Source organism: Hyla sarda, chromosome 1, assembly GCF_029499605.1.
Source record: "Hyla sarda isolate aHylSar1 chromosome 1, aHylSar1.hap1, whole genome shotgun sequence".
Classification (NCBI taxonomy): domain Eukaryota; kingdom Metazoa; phylum Chordata; class Amphibia; order Anura; family Hylidae; genus Hyla; species Hyla sarda.
The window spans coordinates 72478699-72491297 of NC_079189.1; the positions used below are offsets into that span (position 1 = coordinate 72478699).

The 12599-nt window shown below is 47.3% G+C and overlaps 1 protein-coding gene across 2 annotated transcripts in view; it reads right to left on the reverse strand.

The window, feature by feature from the left end:
- Window positions 1–12045, reverse strand: part of LGI2 (leucine rich repeat LGI family member 2) — a 45908-nt gene extending 33863 nt beyond the window's left edge. The window contains exon 1 of one of the 2 annotated variants that reach the window (XM_056555801.1): window positions 11561–12045. In XM_056555801.1, the coding sequence (XP_056411776.1) occupies window positions 11561–11742 (182 nt within the window). In that variant the 5' untranslated portion in view covers window positions 11743–12045. The remainder of the gene's footprint in view (window positions 1–11560) is intronic. The other variant, XM_056555793.1, reaches the window with a different exon arrangement.
- Window positions 12046–12599: the final 554 nt, after the last annotated feature.

The following is a 12599-nucleotide window of genomic DNA, read 5'->3' on the forward strand; positions in this document are numbered from 1 at the left end:
ATATATAAAATTTTTTTTTTTTTTCATGGTCCCTGCACCTGCAGTCACATTTATCCCTTGGACATGTCTTATACATTTCGGCAATTTTGGCATAAAAAATTAAATAAATAAAGATGGCGTAAAGGAAAAAAAACTGCAATTTTGGCGTGAAAAAAAAAAATCATAAGTTTGAAAATGAACTCTCCAATATTTTCATATTTTCAAAGCAGCACAAAGAGACCTTTAAAAATGTAAAGAGAAAAAAAAGGTGTGATTAATATCGCTGGAACACAGTAGTTTTTAAATATCTCCCCCTCTGTGTATAAGGAATTCCTAGTGACCTAGTGACTCCCGCTGCCCTATGCAAAAAGCAGAGCGTTCATATAACCAGCGACGGGAATCACTAGAACGTGGAGACACAGAACATGAATATGTAAATTAAGCTCGTGGGGCCATGCCTCCTGTGCGCGATTCAGGGAATAAAGAGGATCTTATATGGGACATATCTCTGGACCTACAGAACAGATTTTAGTAAGTGACCCATTGTCTGACTCCTGTTCACCCCCACTATAACTCATTGTATTGGGTTTAGTGTCGGTGAACAGGCTGACAGTTTTCCGTTAATATTGGACTCTGTATAAAAATATTGTGTAGAGGGGCAGTGGTCCTGCAAACAACCATCTGGCTACTTTTAGGCCTCATGTACACGCAGAGCCATGTGCAGTAGGGTGTCGTGCAGTGGGTGACCAGACTGTGTGTGCCATAGGGACGGGCAGGGTGACCAGTTTGTGTGTGGCTGGAGGGGCAGGGCGACCAGTCTGTGTGTGGCTGGAGGGGGAGGGTGACCAGTCTAGATCAGGAGGGCCATGAGAGCAGTGTTTGTGAGGAATGGGAGACTTTTGGTTTGATTTTGGGTCCAGTGTTTATATTTAAGGTTTTAGTTGAGATCTAAAGTCATTTTGCAGTTTGATTGGGGGGGGGGGGGGGGGGCATTATTATTCTCTTAATAGGTACCTGAGCTTCACAAAACTTTAGACATGTCCTAGGGGCACGGTCTGGACTTGGTGTTTAGATGCTGACCAATTGCTGGAACTAGTATCCAGAAGCGAGAAGTGCGCAATTAAGTGTTGCTTCTCCCCACTCTGCACGCGCCCCTGAGATGGCCTCATAAAGTTACATTATGAGATTGTCTCGGTCACATAGCATAGAGCAGGGAAAAAATGCACTTGGTTTTTAGCAACCTCCTTGTAGCATTCGGTTGGGGTCTTAACACTCAGACCTCAACCGATCAAAACTTTTGATCAGCTCCCCAGGACTACAAAAGTAATTTAAATAAAAATTATAAAGACACCAACAAAGGCTCTTATCAGACATAGAAACATAGAATGTGTTGGAAGATGAGAACCATTTCGCCCATCTATGCTTATACCTATCCCATTCATGCTTAAACTCCTTCATTGTATTTACAGCCACCACTTTAGCTGGAAGGCTATTCCATGCATCCACTACTCTCTCAGTAAAGTAATACTTCCTGAAAATGTATATTAACTCTTTGTTTGACATTTATGTCAAACTGGAGCTTATAAACCACTATAAACTACTTATTGTAACGCTCACGGTTCAGTAGACAGGAACACTTGTGGTAGTGGATCTGCTGGACCTGTGTGGCAGATGACACGGACCATACCAGGGAGCAGAGTCTAAGGGGTCGCTGGTTTTCACCAGAGCCCACCGCAAAGCGAGATGGTCTTGCTGCCGTAGGTGGCACCCAGGTCGCTACCCCTGGCACAGCTGGACCACACAGGCGGCCGAGGTGATACGAGGCACAGGTAGGATGTGGCAACTCGTGGTCAGGATAGCAGAAGGTCAAGGCTGGCAGCACAGATGCGTAGTCAGGGACGTAGCAGGAGGTCAGTAGGCAGGCGGCAAAGGAGCAAGGTCAGGTCACAGAACTAAGGGTCAGAAACACGGCAAGGTAACTCTCAGGAACGCTTTCTCAGGCACTAGGGCAACAAAGATCCGGTAGGGAAGTGTGGGAGGTGGTGGAACTTATAACTGAGCCACAGGTGTTCACTTAATAACTGGGCATACTGGCCCTTTAATTCTCCGAGCTCCGGCACGTGCGCGCCCTAGGAGATGGGGACACATGCGCCGGAGCAGAGAGGCAGAGGAGGAGGCAGAAGGAGCACTAGGTGAGTGACAGGCTGGGATTCGCATCCTACAATGTGAATCCCAGCTCTGCCGGCAGCAGGGATTAGCGAGGCCATGCGCTCATGGCCAGCATGTGCGGCCGGAGCACGGAACAGAACAGTACCCTCCCTTTGGTCTCCCCCTCCTTTTGCGGTTCAGAAAACTCTTGAGATCCCAAGATCTCTCCTCAGTACCGAAACCCTCCCAGTCCACCACAATTTTTTTTAACCTCTCATGGTTTTTTTGGCAAGAATCTCTATAACCTTGTAGATATCAGAAGAGCCGGAGACTGGCATGGGGACAAGATTCCTTTGAGAAAACTGGTTTATGACAAGAGGCTTGAGGAGAGAGATGTGGAAGGAATTGGGAATACGCAACGTAGCAGACAGATGGAGTTTGGAGGAGACTGGATAAATTTTTTGCAAAACCTGGAAGGGACCAAGGTAGCGAGGACCAAGCTTGTAGCAAGGAACCTTGAAGCGAAAGTATTTGAATGAAAGCCAAACCATGTCACCAGGAGAGAAGGAAGAAGGAGGTCTTCTGCTCTTATCAGCCTGCACCTTCATGCGAGAGGAAGCTTGAGATACTGACTGTCGAGTTTGTTGCCAGATGGTAGAGAAGTCTTGGACCAGCTCATCAACAGCTAGCACACTGGAGGAGACTGGTAGTGGAAGAGGAGAACGGAGATGGAGCCCGTAGACAACAAAGAAGTGAGATAACCTTGTGGACTAGGAATTCTTATAATTATATGAGAATTCAGCCCAAGGGAGAAGGTAGACCCAATCATCTTTGCGAGCTGAAACAAAATGATGAAGATGAGTCTCTAGGATTTGATTAACCCTCTCCACCTGTCCGTTGGACTGAGGGTGGCAGGAAAAGGAGAAGTCTAAATTGATATCAAGACAGGTACAAAGAACTTCCCAGAACTTAGAAACAAACTGCACTCCACGATCCAAAACGATATGCTGTGGAAGACCATGATGACAAAAGATATGTAGCAGGAAGTACTTTGCCAGCTGTGGGGCAGATGGAAGACCAGGTAGAAGGATGAAATGAGCCATCTTGGAAAACCAATCCACCACGACCCAGATGACGGTGTTATTACGAGATGGTGGCAGATCGGTGATAAAATCCATAGCGATGTGGGACCAAGGAGTCTCCGGAATGGGTAAAGGCTGTAAAAGTCCAGCAGGTCTCTGCCGAGGATCACAGGAAGGGACAAAATCAGAAACATCACATTCAAGGTGTGGCCACCATTAGTGCCAAGAGATTAGAAGTTGAGTCTTACGTACTCCAGGATGACCAGCCGTCAAGAAAGATTGACCCCAATTCAGTACCTTGCGTCTCAATCTGGCAGGCACAAAGGATTTTCCAGGAGGAACTTGCTGAATAACAGCAGGGGTGGCAGAAATCAAGTGATCAGGAGGAATAATATGCTTTGGCGTGGAGTCCAAACCTATGATGTCAGAGGACCTGGAGAGAGCATCAGCCCTAATGTTCTTGTCAGCTGGATGGAAGTGAAAGAAGAAGTTGAACCTTGAAAAGAACAAAGACCACCTTGCCTGGCGGTGGTTCAAACGCTGAGTGAACTGTAGGTACAGAAGATTCCTATGGTTGGAGTAGATGCTGACCAGATGAGATGATACTTTCAATAAATGTTGCCATTCCTCCAAAGCAAGCTAAATGGTGAGGAGTTCTCGATCTCCAATGGAGTAATTCCTCTCACCAGGAGAGAAGGTCTTGGAAAAGAACCCACAAGTTACAGTCTTGCCCTTGGCGTTTTCTGGGTAAGGACGGCACTGGCTACAACAGATGAGGCATCAACCTCCAAAGCAAAGGACCTCTCCGGATCAGGTCTCGAAAGCATGAGAGCAGAAGCAAATGCAGACTTTATACGGGAGAAGGCCTGTTCGGCCACATGAGGTCAAGACTTAGGATTAGAGCCCTTTTTTGTGAGAGCCACAATCGGAGCAACCAAGGAAGAGAAATGTGGGATAAATTGACCATAATAGTTAGCAAATCCCAGAAAGCGTTGAACAGCCCGAAGGCCAGAAGGTCGAGGCCAATCCAATACTGCAGACAATTTATCTGGATCCATCTGCAGGCCTCGATAACAGACACTGTAGCCAAGAAACAAGAGACTTGTTTTCTCGAATAGGCATTTCAACAGTTTAGTGTAGAGGTGATTCTTCCGAAGGTGCTGAAGAACCAGACGAACATGAGTACGATGCTCCTCTAAGTTGGTGGAGAAGATCAAGATGTCATCCAAGTACATGACAACACAGGTGTAGAGAAGATCTCAGAAGATATCATTGACAAATTGGAAAACGGCAGGAGCATTGCAGAGACTGAAAGGCATCACAAGATACTCAAAATGTCTATCACGGGTATTGAAGGTTGTTTTCCATTCATCCCCTGGCGGATACAAATGAGGTTATGTGCTCCTCACAAATCCAACTTGGAGAAGACCCTGGCTCCCAAGAGGCGGTCAAAAAGTTCAGAGATCAGAAGAAGTGGATAACGATTTTTTGTGATTTTGTTAAGACCCCTGTAGTCAATACAAGGGCCGAGTGAGTCATCCTTCTTCCCTAAAAAGAAGAAACCTGCTCCGGCAGGAGAAGGGGGTTTATGGATAAAACCCTTTTGGAGGTTCTCCCTCCAAACGAAGTTCTTCCTGTCTCTATTATTTTCCAATTTATTACAGAAGTTAAAAATATGATATCAAGTTTAGCCCCCCAAGGCTTTCACATTAAAGATGAATTATTACTGCTATTGCTGGGGATAGAAGATCTTCCAAAAATAATTCAAACTCCAGTAACCCACATATGCCTAACGTATAGAACCATATTAGCATCCAAATGGAATTCCAAAGATTCTCCTCACGTTAGAGAACTAATAAATACTTTATTAATCCACTACACCCATGAACTTGTTTTAGCGGGTCAGAGAAGCAAAAGGGAAGAATATGCCTCATCTTGGGAACCATGGTTAACTCTCTACAAACCTCCATGACACAGTGAAATGCTGTTCAACAGATAGTTACAATTAAACAACAAATAGTATAGATGATGGAAGCCACACATTCCTATAAGGAGAAGATGAAGTCTGACTACTCGGGCGTACCCACGAGAATGAGATCTACAGAGCGATTAAACTTAAAGTAACAGTGCTAGTTGCACACAAGTCCTTTATTTTATCTTTACTTGTCTTGATTACTATTTTTCCATTTTTACTCTAGTCCTACCTTGGACTCAACAGTTCCTTGTTGTTCTACATAACTTACTATTGAAGGGTTGATTGTCGCATATGCATAATCTTGCAATAATATCCTTGTAATATGCATGGATATTATATTATGTGACGGATCCCCCCATGTAAGAGATGTCATGACTGTTTAACTCTATGTTATAAATGTCTGTTACGTTTATGTTTTTAAAAAAAACAATAAAAAGATTGTAAAACTGAAAAAAATATATATATATGTGTAGCCAAGTGGATAAGTTCAGACAAGAAAGCCGGAGGATCATGTGTAGCGAAAGCATCTTTTATCCTGCTGGACAGTCCTTTTTTGAAAGTTGCACACAAGGCCTCATCATTCCATGCCAGTTCGGAGGCTAGAGTGCGGAATTGGACTGTGTAGTCACCAACGGAGGAATTCCCCTGGCAGAGATTAAGTGGAGCTGTCTATGCAGAAGAAGCACATGCTGGTTCCTTAAAGACGCTGCTAAATTCAGACAGAAACATAGTCAAGTTTGAGGGAACCAGGTCACCGTGGTCCCAAAGAGGAGTAGCCCAGGCCAAGGCTTTTCGGGATAGCAGACTGACCACAAAGGCCACTTTAGCTCGTTCTGTAGGAAATTGGTCCGACATGAGCTCCAGATGCATGGAGCACTGTGTAACAAAGCCTCTACACCGCTTAGGATCACCGTCATACTTACAGAATAGAGGTAGACATAGCTTGGAGCCAGAAGACGCTGCAGGAACAGGCGAAGACACTGGAGCAGGCTACGGCTGCTGCTGCTGTTGCTGTTGCTGCATGGTTAGAAGTTGTTGCATCATAGCAGACAATTGTGTGAGTTGCTGCGCTTGTTGGGCTGATAGCTGAGATTGACATACCACAACGGAGGGAAGATCCGAGACGTCCGGCAGAGGTACCTCAGTGGGATCCATTGCCAGAGCCCGCCGCGGGATGTTTTTTGGCGGGCTCTGGTGAAAACCAATGGTACCTTAGACTCCACTCCCTGGTATGGTCCGTGTCATCTTCCACACAGGTCCAGCGGATCCACTACCACAAGTGTTCCTGTCTACTGAACCGTGAGTGTCAGAGTAAGATCCGTCAATGGATCCCACTGAGGTACCTCTGCCGGACGTCTCGGATCTTCCCTCCGTTGTGGTATGTCAATCTCAGCTATCAGCCCAACAAGCGCAGCAACTCACACAATTGTCTGCTATGATGCAACAACTTCTAGCCATGCAGCAACAGCAACAGCAGCAGCAGCCGTAGCCTGCTCCTGTCACGATGCCGGCTGGCAGGTAGTGGATCCTCTGTGCCAGAGAGGGAAGGCGAGGACCGTGCTAGTGGACCGGTTCTAAGCCACTACAGGTTTTCACCAGAGCCCGCCGCAAAGCGGGATGGTCTTGCTGCGGCGGTAGTGACCAGGTCGTATCCACTAGCAACGGCTCACCTCTCTGGCTGCTGAAGATGCTGAAGATAGGCGCGGTACAAGGGAGTAGGCAGAAGCAAGGTCGGACGTAGCAGAAGGTCGGGGGCAGGCGGCAAGGATCGTAGTCAGGGGCAACGGCAGGAGGTCAGGAACACGGACTAGGAACAGACAAGGGAACGCTTTCACTAGGCACTAAGGCAACAAGATCCGGCCAGGGAGTGCACAGGTGGGAGCCAATTAAGCTAATTGGGAAGATTGGGCCAGGCACCATCATTGGTGCACTGGCCCTTTAAATCGCAGAGACCCGGCGCGCACGCGCCCTAGGGAGCGGGGCCGCGCGCGCCGGGACAGGACCGAGGGAGAGCGAGTCAGGTACGGGGACCGGGGTGCGCATCGCGAGCGGGCGCTATCCGCATCGCGAATCGCACCCCGGCTGAAGGCGGGACCGCAGCGCACCCGGTCAGTGGATCTGACCGGTGCGCTGCAACAACGAAGATGAGGCGAGCGCTCCGGGGAGGAACGGGGACCCGGAGCGCTCGGCGTAACAGTACCCCCCCCCCTTGGGTCTCCCCCTCTTCTTGGGGCCAAAGAACCTGAGGAAAAAAAACTCAATTTTTCCGAGATGAGGTCCAATGCAAATTAGGAGGGGTTCTGTGTGGAAATGTACGAGACAGTCCAATCTTTTATTGTAAAAACAATAGATGTAGAGGGGTCTGGCGAGACTGGTCACAGGAACGTAGAACCTGTTGATGAGAGAGGCCAAAAAATTTTTTCCTGCAGATCCGGAATCCAAGAAGAGCATAGTAGAGAAGGAGAAGGTAGAGGCAGATATCCGCACAGGCACAGTAAGGCGTGGAGAAGCAGAGTTGACATCAAGAACTGTGTCACCTTTGTGCGGAGTCAGCGTACGTCTTTCCAGGCGGGGAGGACGGATAGGACAATCCTTCAGGAAGTGTTCGGTACCGGCATAGTACAGGCAGAGATTCTCCATGCGGCGTCGTGTCCTCTCTTGAGGTGTCAAGCGAGACCGGTCAACTTGCATAGCCTCCGCGGCGGGAAGCACAGGAACAGATTGCAGAGGACCAGAGGAGAGAGGAGCCGGGGAGAAAAAACGCTTCGTGCGAACAAAGTCCATATCCAGGCGGAGCTCCAGACGCCATCCGGAAGAACGCATGTCAATGCGAGTGGCAAGATGAATGAGTTCATGTAGGTCAGCAGGAGTCTCTCGTGCGGCCAGAACATCTTTAATGTTGCTGGATAGGCCTTTTTTAAAGGTCGCGCAGAGAACCTCACTATTCCAGGACAACTCGTAAGCAAGAGCACGGAACTGAATGGCGTACTCGCCAACGGAAGAAACACCCTGGGCCAGGTTCAGCAGGGCAATCTCGGCTGAAGAAGCTCGGGCCGGATCTACTGTCACGATGCCGGCTGGCAGGTAGTGGATCCTCTGTGCCAGAGAGGGAAGGCGAGGACCGTGCTAGTGGACCGGTTCTAAGCCACTACAGGTTTTCACCAGAGCCCGCCGCAAAGCGGGATGGTCTTGCTGCGGCGGTAGTGACCAGGTCGTATCCACTAGCAACGGCTCACCTCTCTGGCTGCTGAAGATGCTGAAGATAGGCGCGGTACAAGGGAGTAGGCAGAAGCAAGGTCGGACGTAGCAGAAGGTCGGGGGCAGGCGGCAAGGATCGTAGTCAGGGGCAACGGCAGGAGGTCAGGAACACGGACTAGGAACAGACAAGGGAACGCTTTCACTAGGCACTAAGGCAACAAGATCCGGCCAGGGAGTGCACAGGTGGGAGCCAATTAAGCTAATTGGGAAGATTGGGCCAGGCACCATCATTGGTGCACTGGCCCTTTAAATCGCAGAGACCCGGCGCGCGCGCGCCCTAGGGAGCGGGGCCGCGCGCGCCGGGACAGGACCGAGGGAGAGCGAGTCAGGTACGGGGACCGGGGTGCGCATCGCGAGCGGGCGCTATCCGCATCGCGAATCGCACCCCGGCTGAAGGCGGGACCGCAGCGCACCCGGTCAGTGGATCTGACCGGGGCGCTGCAACAACGAAGATGAGGCGAGCGCTCCGGGGAGGAACGGGGACCCGGAGCGCTCGGCGTAACAGCTCCAGTGTCTTCGCCTGTTCCTGCAGCGTCTTCTGGCTCCAAGCTATGTCTACCTCTATTCTCTAAGTATGACGGTGATCCTAAGCGGTGTAGAGGCTTCGTTGCACAGTGCTCCATGCATCTGGAGCTCATGTCGGATGTGCTGCGGCAGGCAGCACCCAGATCGCTACCCCTGGCACGGCTTGACCACACAGGCGGCTGAGGTTATACGAGGCACAGGTAGGATATGGCAACTCATGGTCAGGGTAGGCGGCACAGATGCGTAGTCAGGGACATAGCAGGAGGTCAGTAGGCAGACGGCAAAGGAGCAAGGTCAGGTCACAGAACTAAGGGTCAGAAACACGGCAAGGCAACTCTCAGGAATGCCTTCTCTCATGCACTAGTGCAACAAAGATCTGGCAGGGAAGTGTGGGAGGTGGTGGAACTTATAACTGAGCCACAGGTGTTCACTTAATTATTGGGCATACTGGCCCTTTAAATCTACAAGCTCTGGCGCGCGCCCTAGGGGACACGCATGCCGGAGCAGAAAGGCAGAGGAGGAGGCCGAAGGAGCACTAAGTGAGTGACGGGTTGGGATTCGCATGCGGGCGCGTCCTGTGAATCCCAGCCCCGCCGTCAGCAGGGGTTATGTGCTCACAGCCAGCATGTGTAGCCGGAACATAACACTTATCAGAGTATTAACTGACACAAAGGCCGACTCACTTGGCTGTATTATTATGGCATTTTTATAGGGCGAATGAGGGCTTACTAAAGAAGGCGTATGTGATAACCTAACTGCATACATTTCTGTCTGTTGTGGTGAGAGGATTGTGTCCTATTTTGATTTCAGAATGTTGCAGGGTATGCAGTTTGTGTGTTTTTATTATGCCTATTCAAAGGAGAAGATTTTGTTATGAAGCCAACTTGCAAGCTGAGTCAGGATGTTCACATATAGTATGCTATGTATGCTGGCAGTGTTGGCATATTGGCAGGCCTATAAACACTACACAGGCCTAGCGTTAAAGTTCAGCATTGGTACATTGCTCACTTTGTGTATTTTACTAGAATCATAAGGTGCTTATTATTAAAACTCAAACTCAATCACTTTACCTGTGCACACCACACAGTAAATAAGGCATCTATGGAAAGCTGGCTGGTCAATCATATTTGCTGGTAAATGCAAAGAAACACAAAATGGGTTCCCTTGCTGAGGCTCTGAAAAATGGATTGGCGGCAATCCTTTGGAAAAAAACGGAAGTGAATGTTTCCACATAGGGTCTATGCTTATGGGTTTGCCATTTGCATGGGTCCTAAATCTAAAATGCAGACATAGATGCTTTTCAATATTCTATTTATTGTTTATAGAAGCTATATGTTCTGCATAGCTATTTTACTCATTGGTTGTTAAAGGGGTCTTTTAGTGAAAACATATTGACGGTCTGTCCACAGGATTGGCCATTAATATTTGATCAGTAAGGGTGCAACAGCCACTGCTCCGGCCTATAAAGAAAAACCGAGCCAGAAGCAGATAGCTCTGTACAATGTGTAGTGGCCATGATGGGTTACTGCAGCTCATTGACTATGTCAAATCCTCCCTTCTGAATGGAGAGGACTATGAATACTTGACTGCAGCTCCATTATTGTCTATAGAGTGTCAAAGAAACTGAAATACAGTGTTTGATCAGACACTTATCCCCTACACGTTTGAAGGCAAATGGGATTAGTTATGATGCAATAAAGAGAATGGATGAAAGAATAAACAGATTTGCTATTAAAAGTTAGGGGAAAAAATGTGTGACAACTCTTTCTTGGGAAGTATAGGTGTATGGCTATGTACACATTTGTATAATCGCTGTGCCATGACCATAACATATACATATATATATATAATGGCTCCTGATGGACCCTATTGGCATATAATGGGGTCCAATAGGTATTCTTGCTGTTAACAGTAACAGACCTGCTGTACCCCGAGTGGAAGAACCTCCTAACATAAGTGAGAACAGACTCATAGAAGAGTTAGGATCTAAAAAGATCTAAAAAGCATGTCAGTTTTTGAGACCTTGTTTTAGCTAAATAAATAATTTTATCAACTACTGGTTTAATAAAAAGATAGCATGATAATGTGCATAGTATAAAACATTAAGAAGAAAACTTTTACAAGTTGTCAATAAAAAACAATCAGTCTCATACTTTACTGACAAATTGGGCTAACTTGTCTATTCTAAGAAATATTTAGATACCTCAGATTTTACAATAAGACACGTATGGGATCTTAGCATTTAAAACCACCGAGCACATTAGTGCTAGGGAAAGCATAATGTATCATTTAGAGTGTAAGCTATATACTAGTCACCCCGATCTGGAATCCCTGTCTCTTCGGAGTCTCTCCCTTGCTCTCATGCACATCTTTGGAAAGCATTGCTAATCCCGCATGCACATCATTTATCATTATCACTCTGAATATTAACAATCTTTAATAGATTGATAACCACATAGATGTTAGACCATAAGCCTTCCCCTGGTGCTCAGGTAAAGTGGTCTGTGGAGCTCTCCTTTAAAGAAGCTCTTGCAATTGGTCAGGATACACCATTCCTCATTCATGCAACTTCTGCAGCCGACGTTCCACTTACAAGGAGCTGATGTCGCTGGGGATGGTCTTTGGGATCCAGGAAGAACCGACACAAATGACTGATTCCTTGGTGCAGCTGCATGTGGACGGACATCTTACCGGCTTCTTCAGTTGAACAGTGTTCTGTATACATCCAAGCAAAATGAGAAGGAGCAGGGGTTCCTTAATATTAAGCGCCATCATCCTGACCCCCCAGGCTGAGTGTTGGTGTGTGCACTGTGAAATAGTGAGGACAGAGGCTTGGGAAGAAGCTGGCTGGCAGGCATTCCTTATTCTGACTGCACCATACTACACTGCACTTGCCTCCTGACATCAGCACTTCAGCTGCAGCCTGTGCTTTTTTTCCTTCCCTCCAATGAATAATTTATTAAACACTCCATTCGGGTGAGTTTAAAAATAATCCCCAAGTAGCAAAGGTTCCTACTCTGTTTCAGCAGACTCGATCTTCCTTGAACATGAGAACAAATCAGGGGATGACCTTGCCAAGACTCTCAAGAGTTGTGTGCTATATGGACAAGTGCAGAGTTGTCTCCAGTCATCTGTCACTCAGAATGACCCAGGGCTGCCGGGGGACTGCTTGAGGAAAACCTTAGCGTGACAAGTACCGTATATCACGTTGCAAATGTTATTTTAGTTTTGGGAGATCGGTTCGGATTTAATACATAAACCAGAAGGAGAGGTTAACAGAATAAGATCATGTCAGATTTTTCTAAGGATATGTAATATTTCTTATAGTTAGCAAAGGAAAATATGCCCCAGTTTGCATGTGGAAGGGACCCTAGGCCTTATGGTACTTAGGCCTGTAAGTGCAGTGCCCTGGCGCCCATCTGCCAGCTATTAAGTTATAAGTCAAATAGTAGCAGAATATATCCAGAGAGCTACATCCTTTACTTGTTCACTGTATAATATTACCTGGTAAACTGCTACACATGCATATACTTGGATTAAAGGGTTAATGTTTATCAGTCCTGCCACCATTGGTGGATAGATGATATGAAAGTATGCATGAGGCTTGGGTCACACGACCTTCCTTTAAAGGG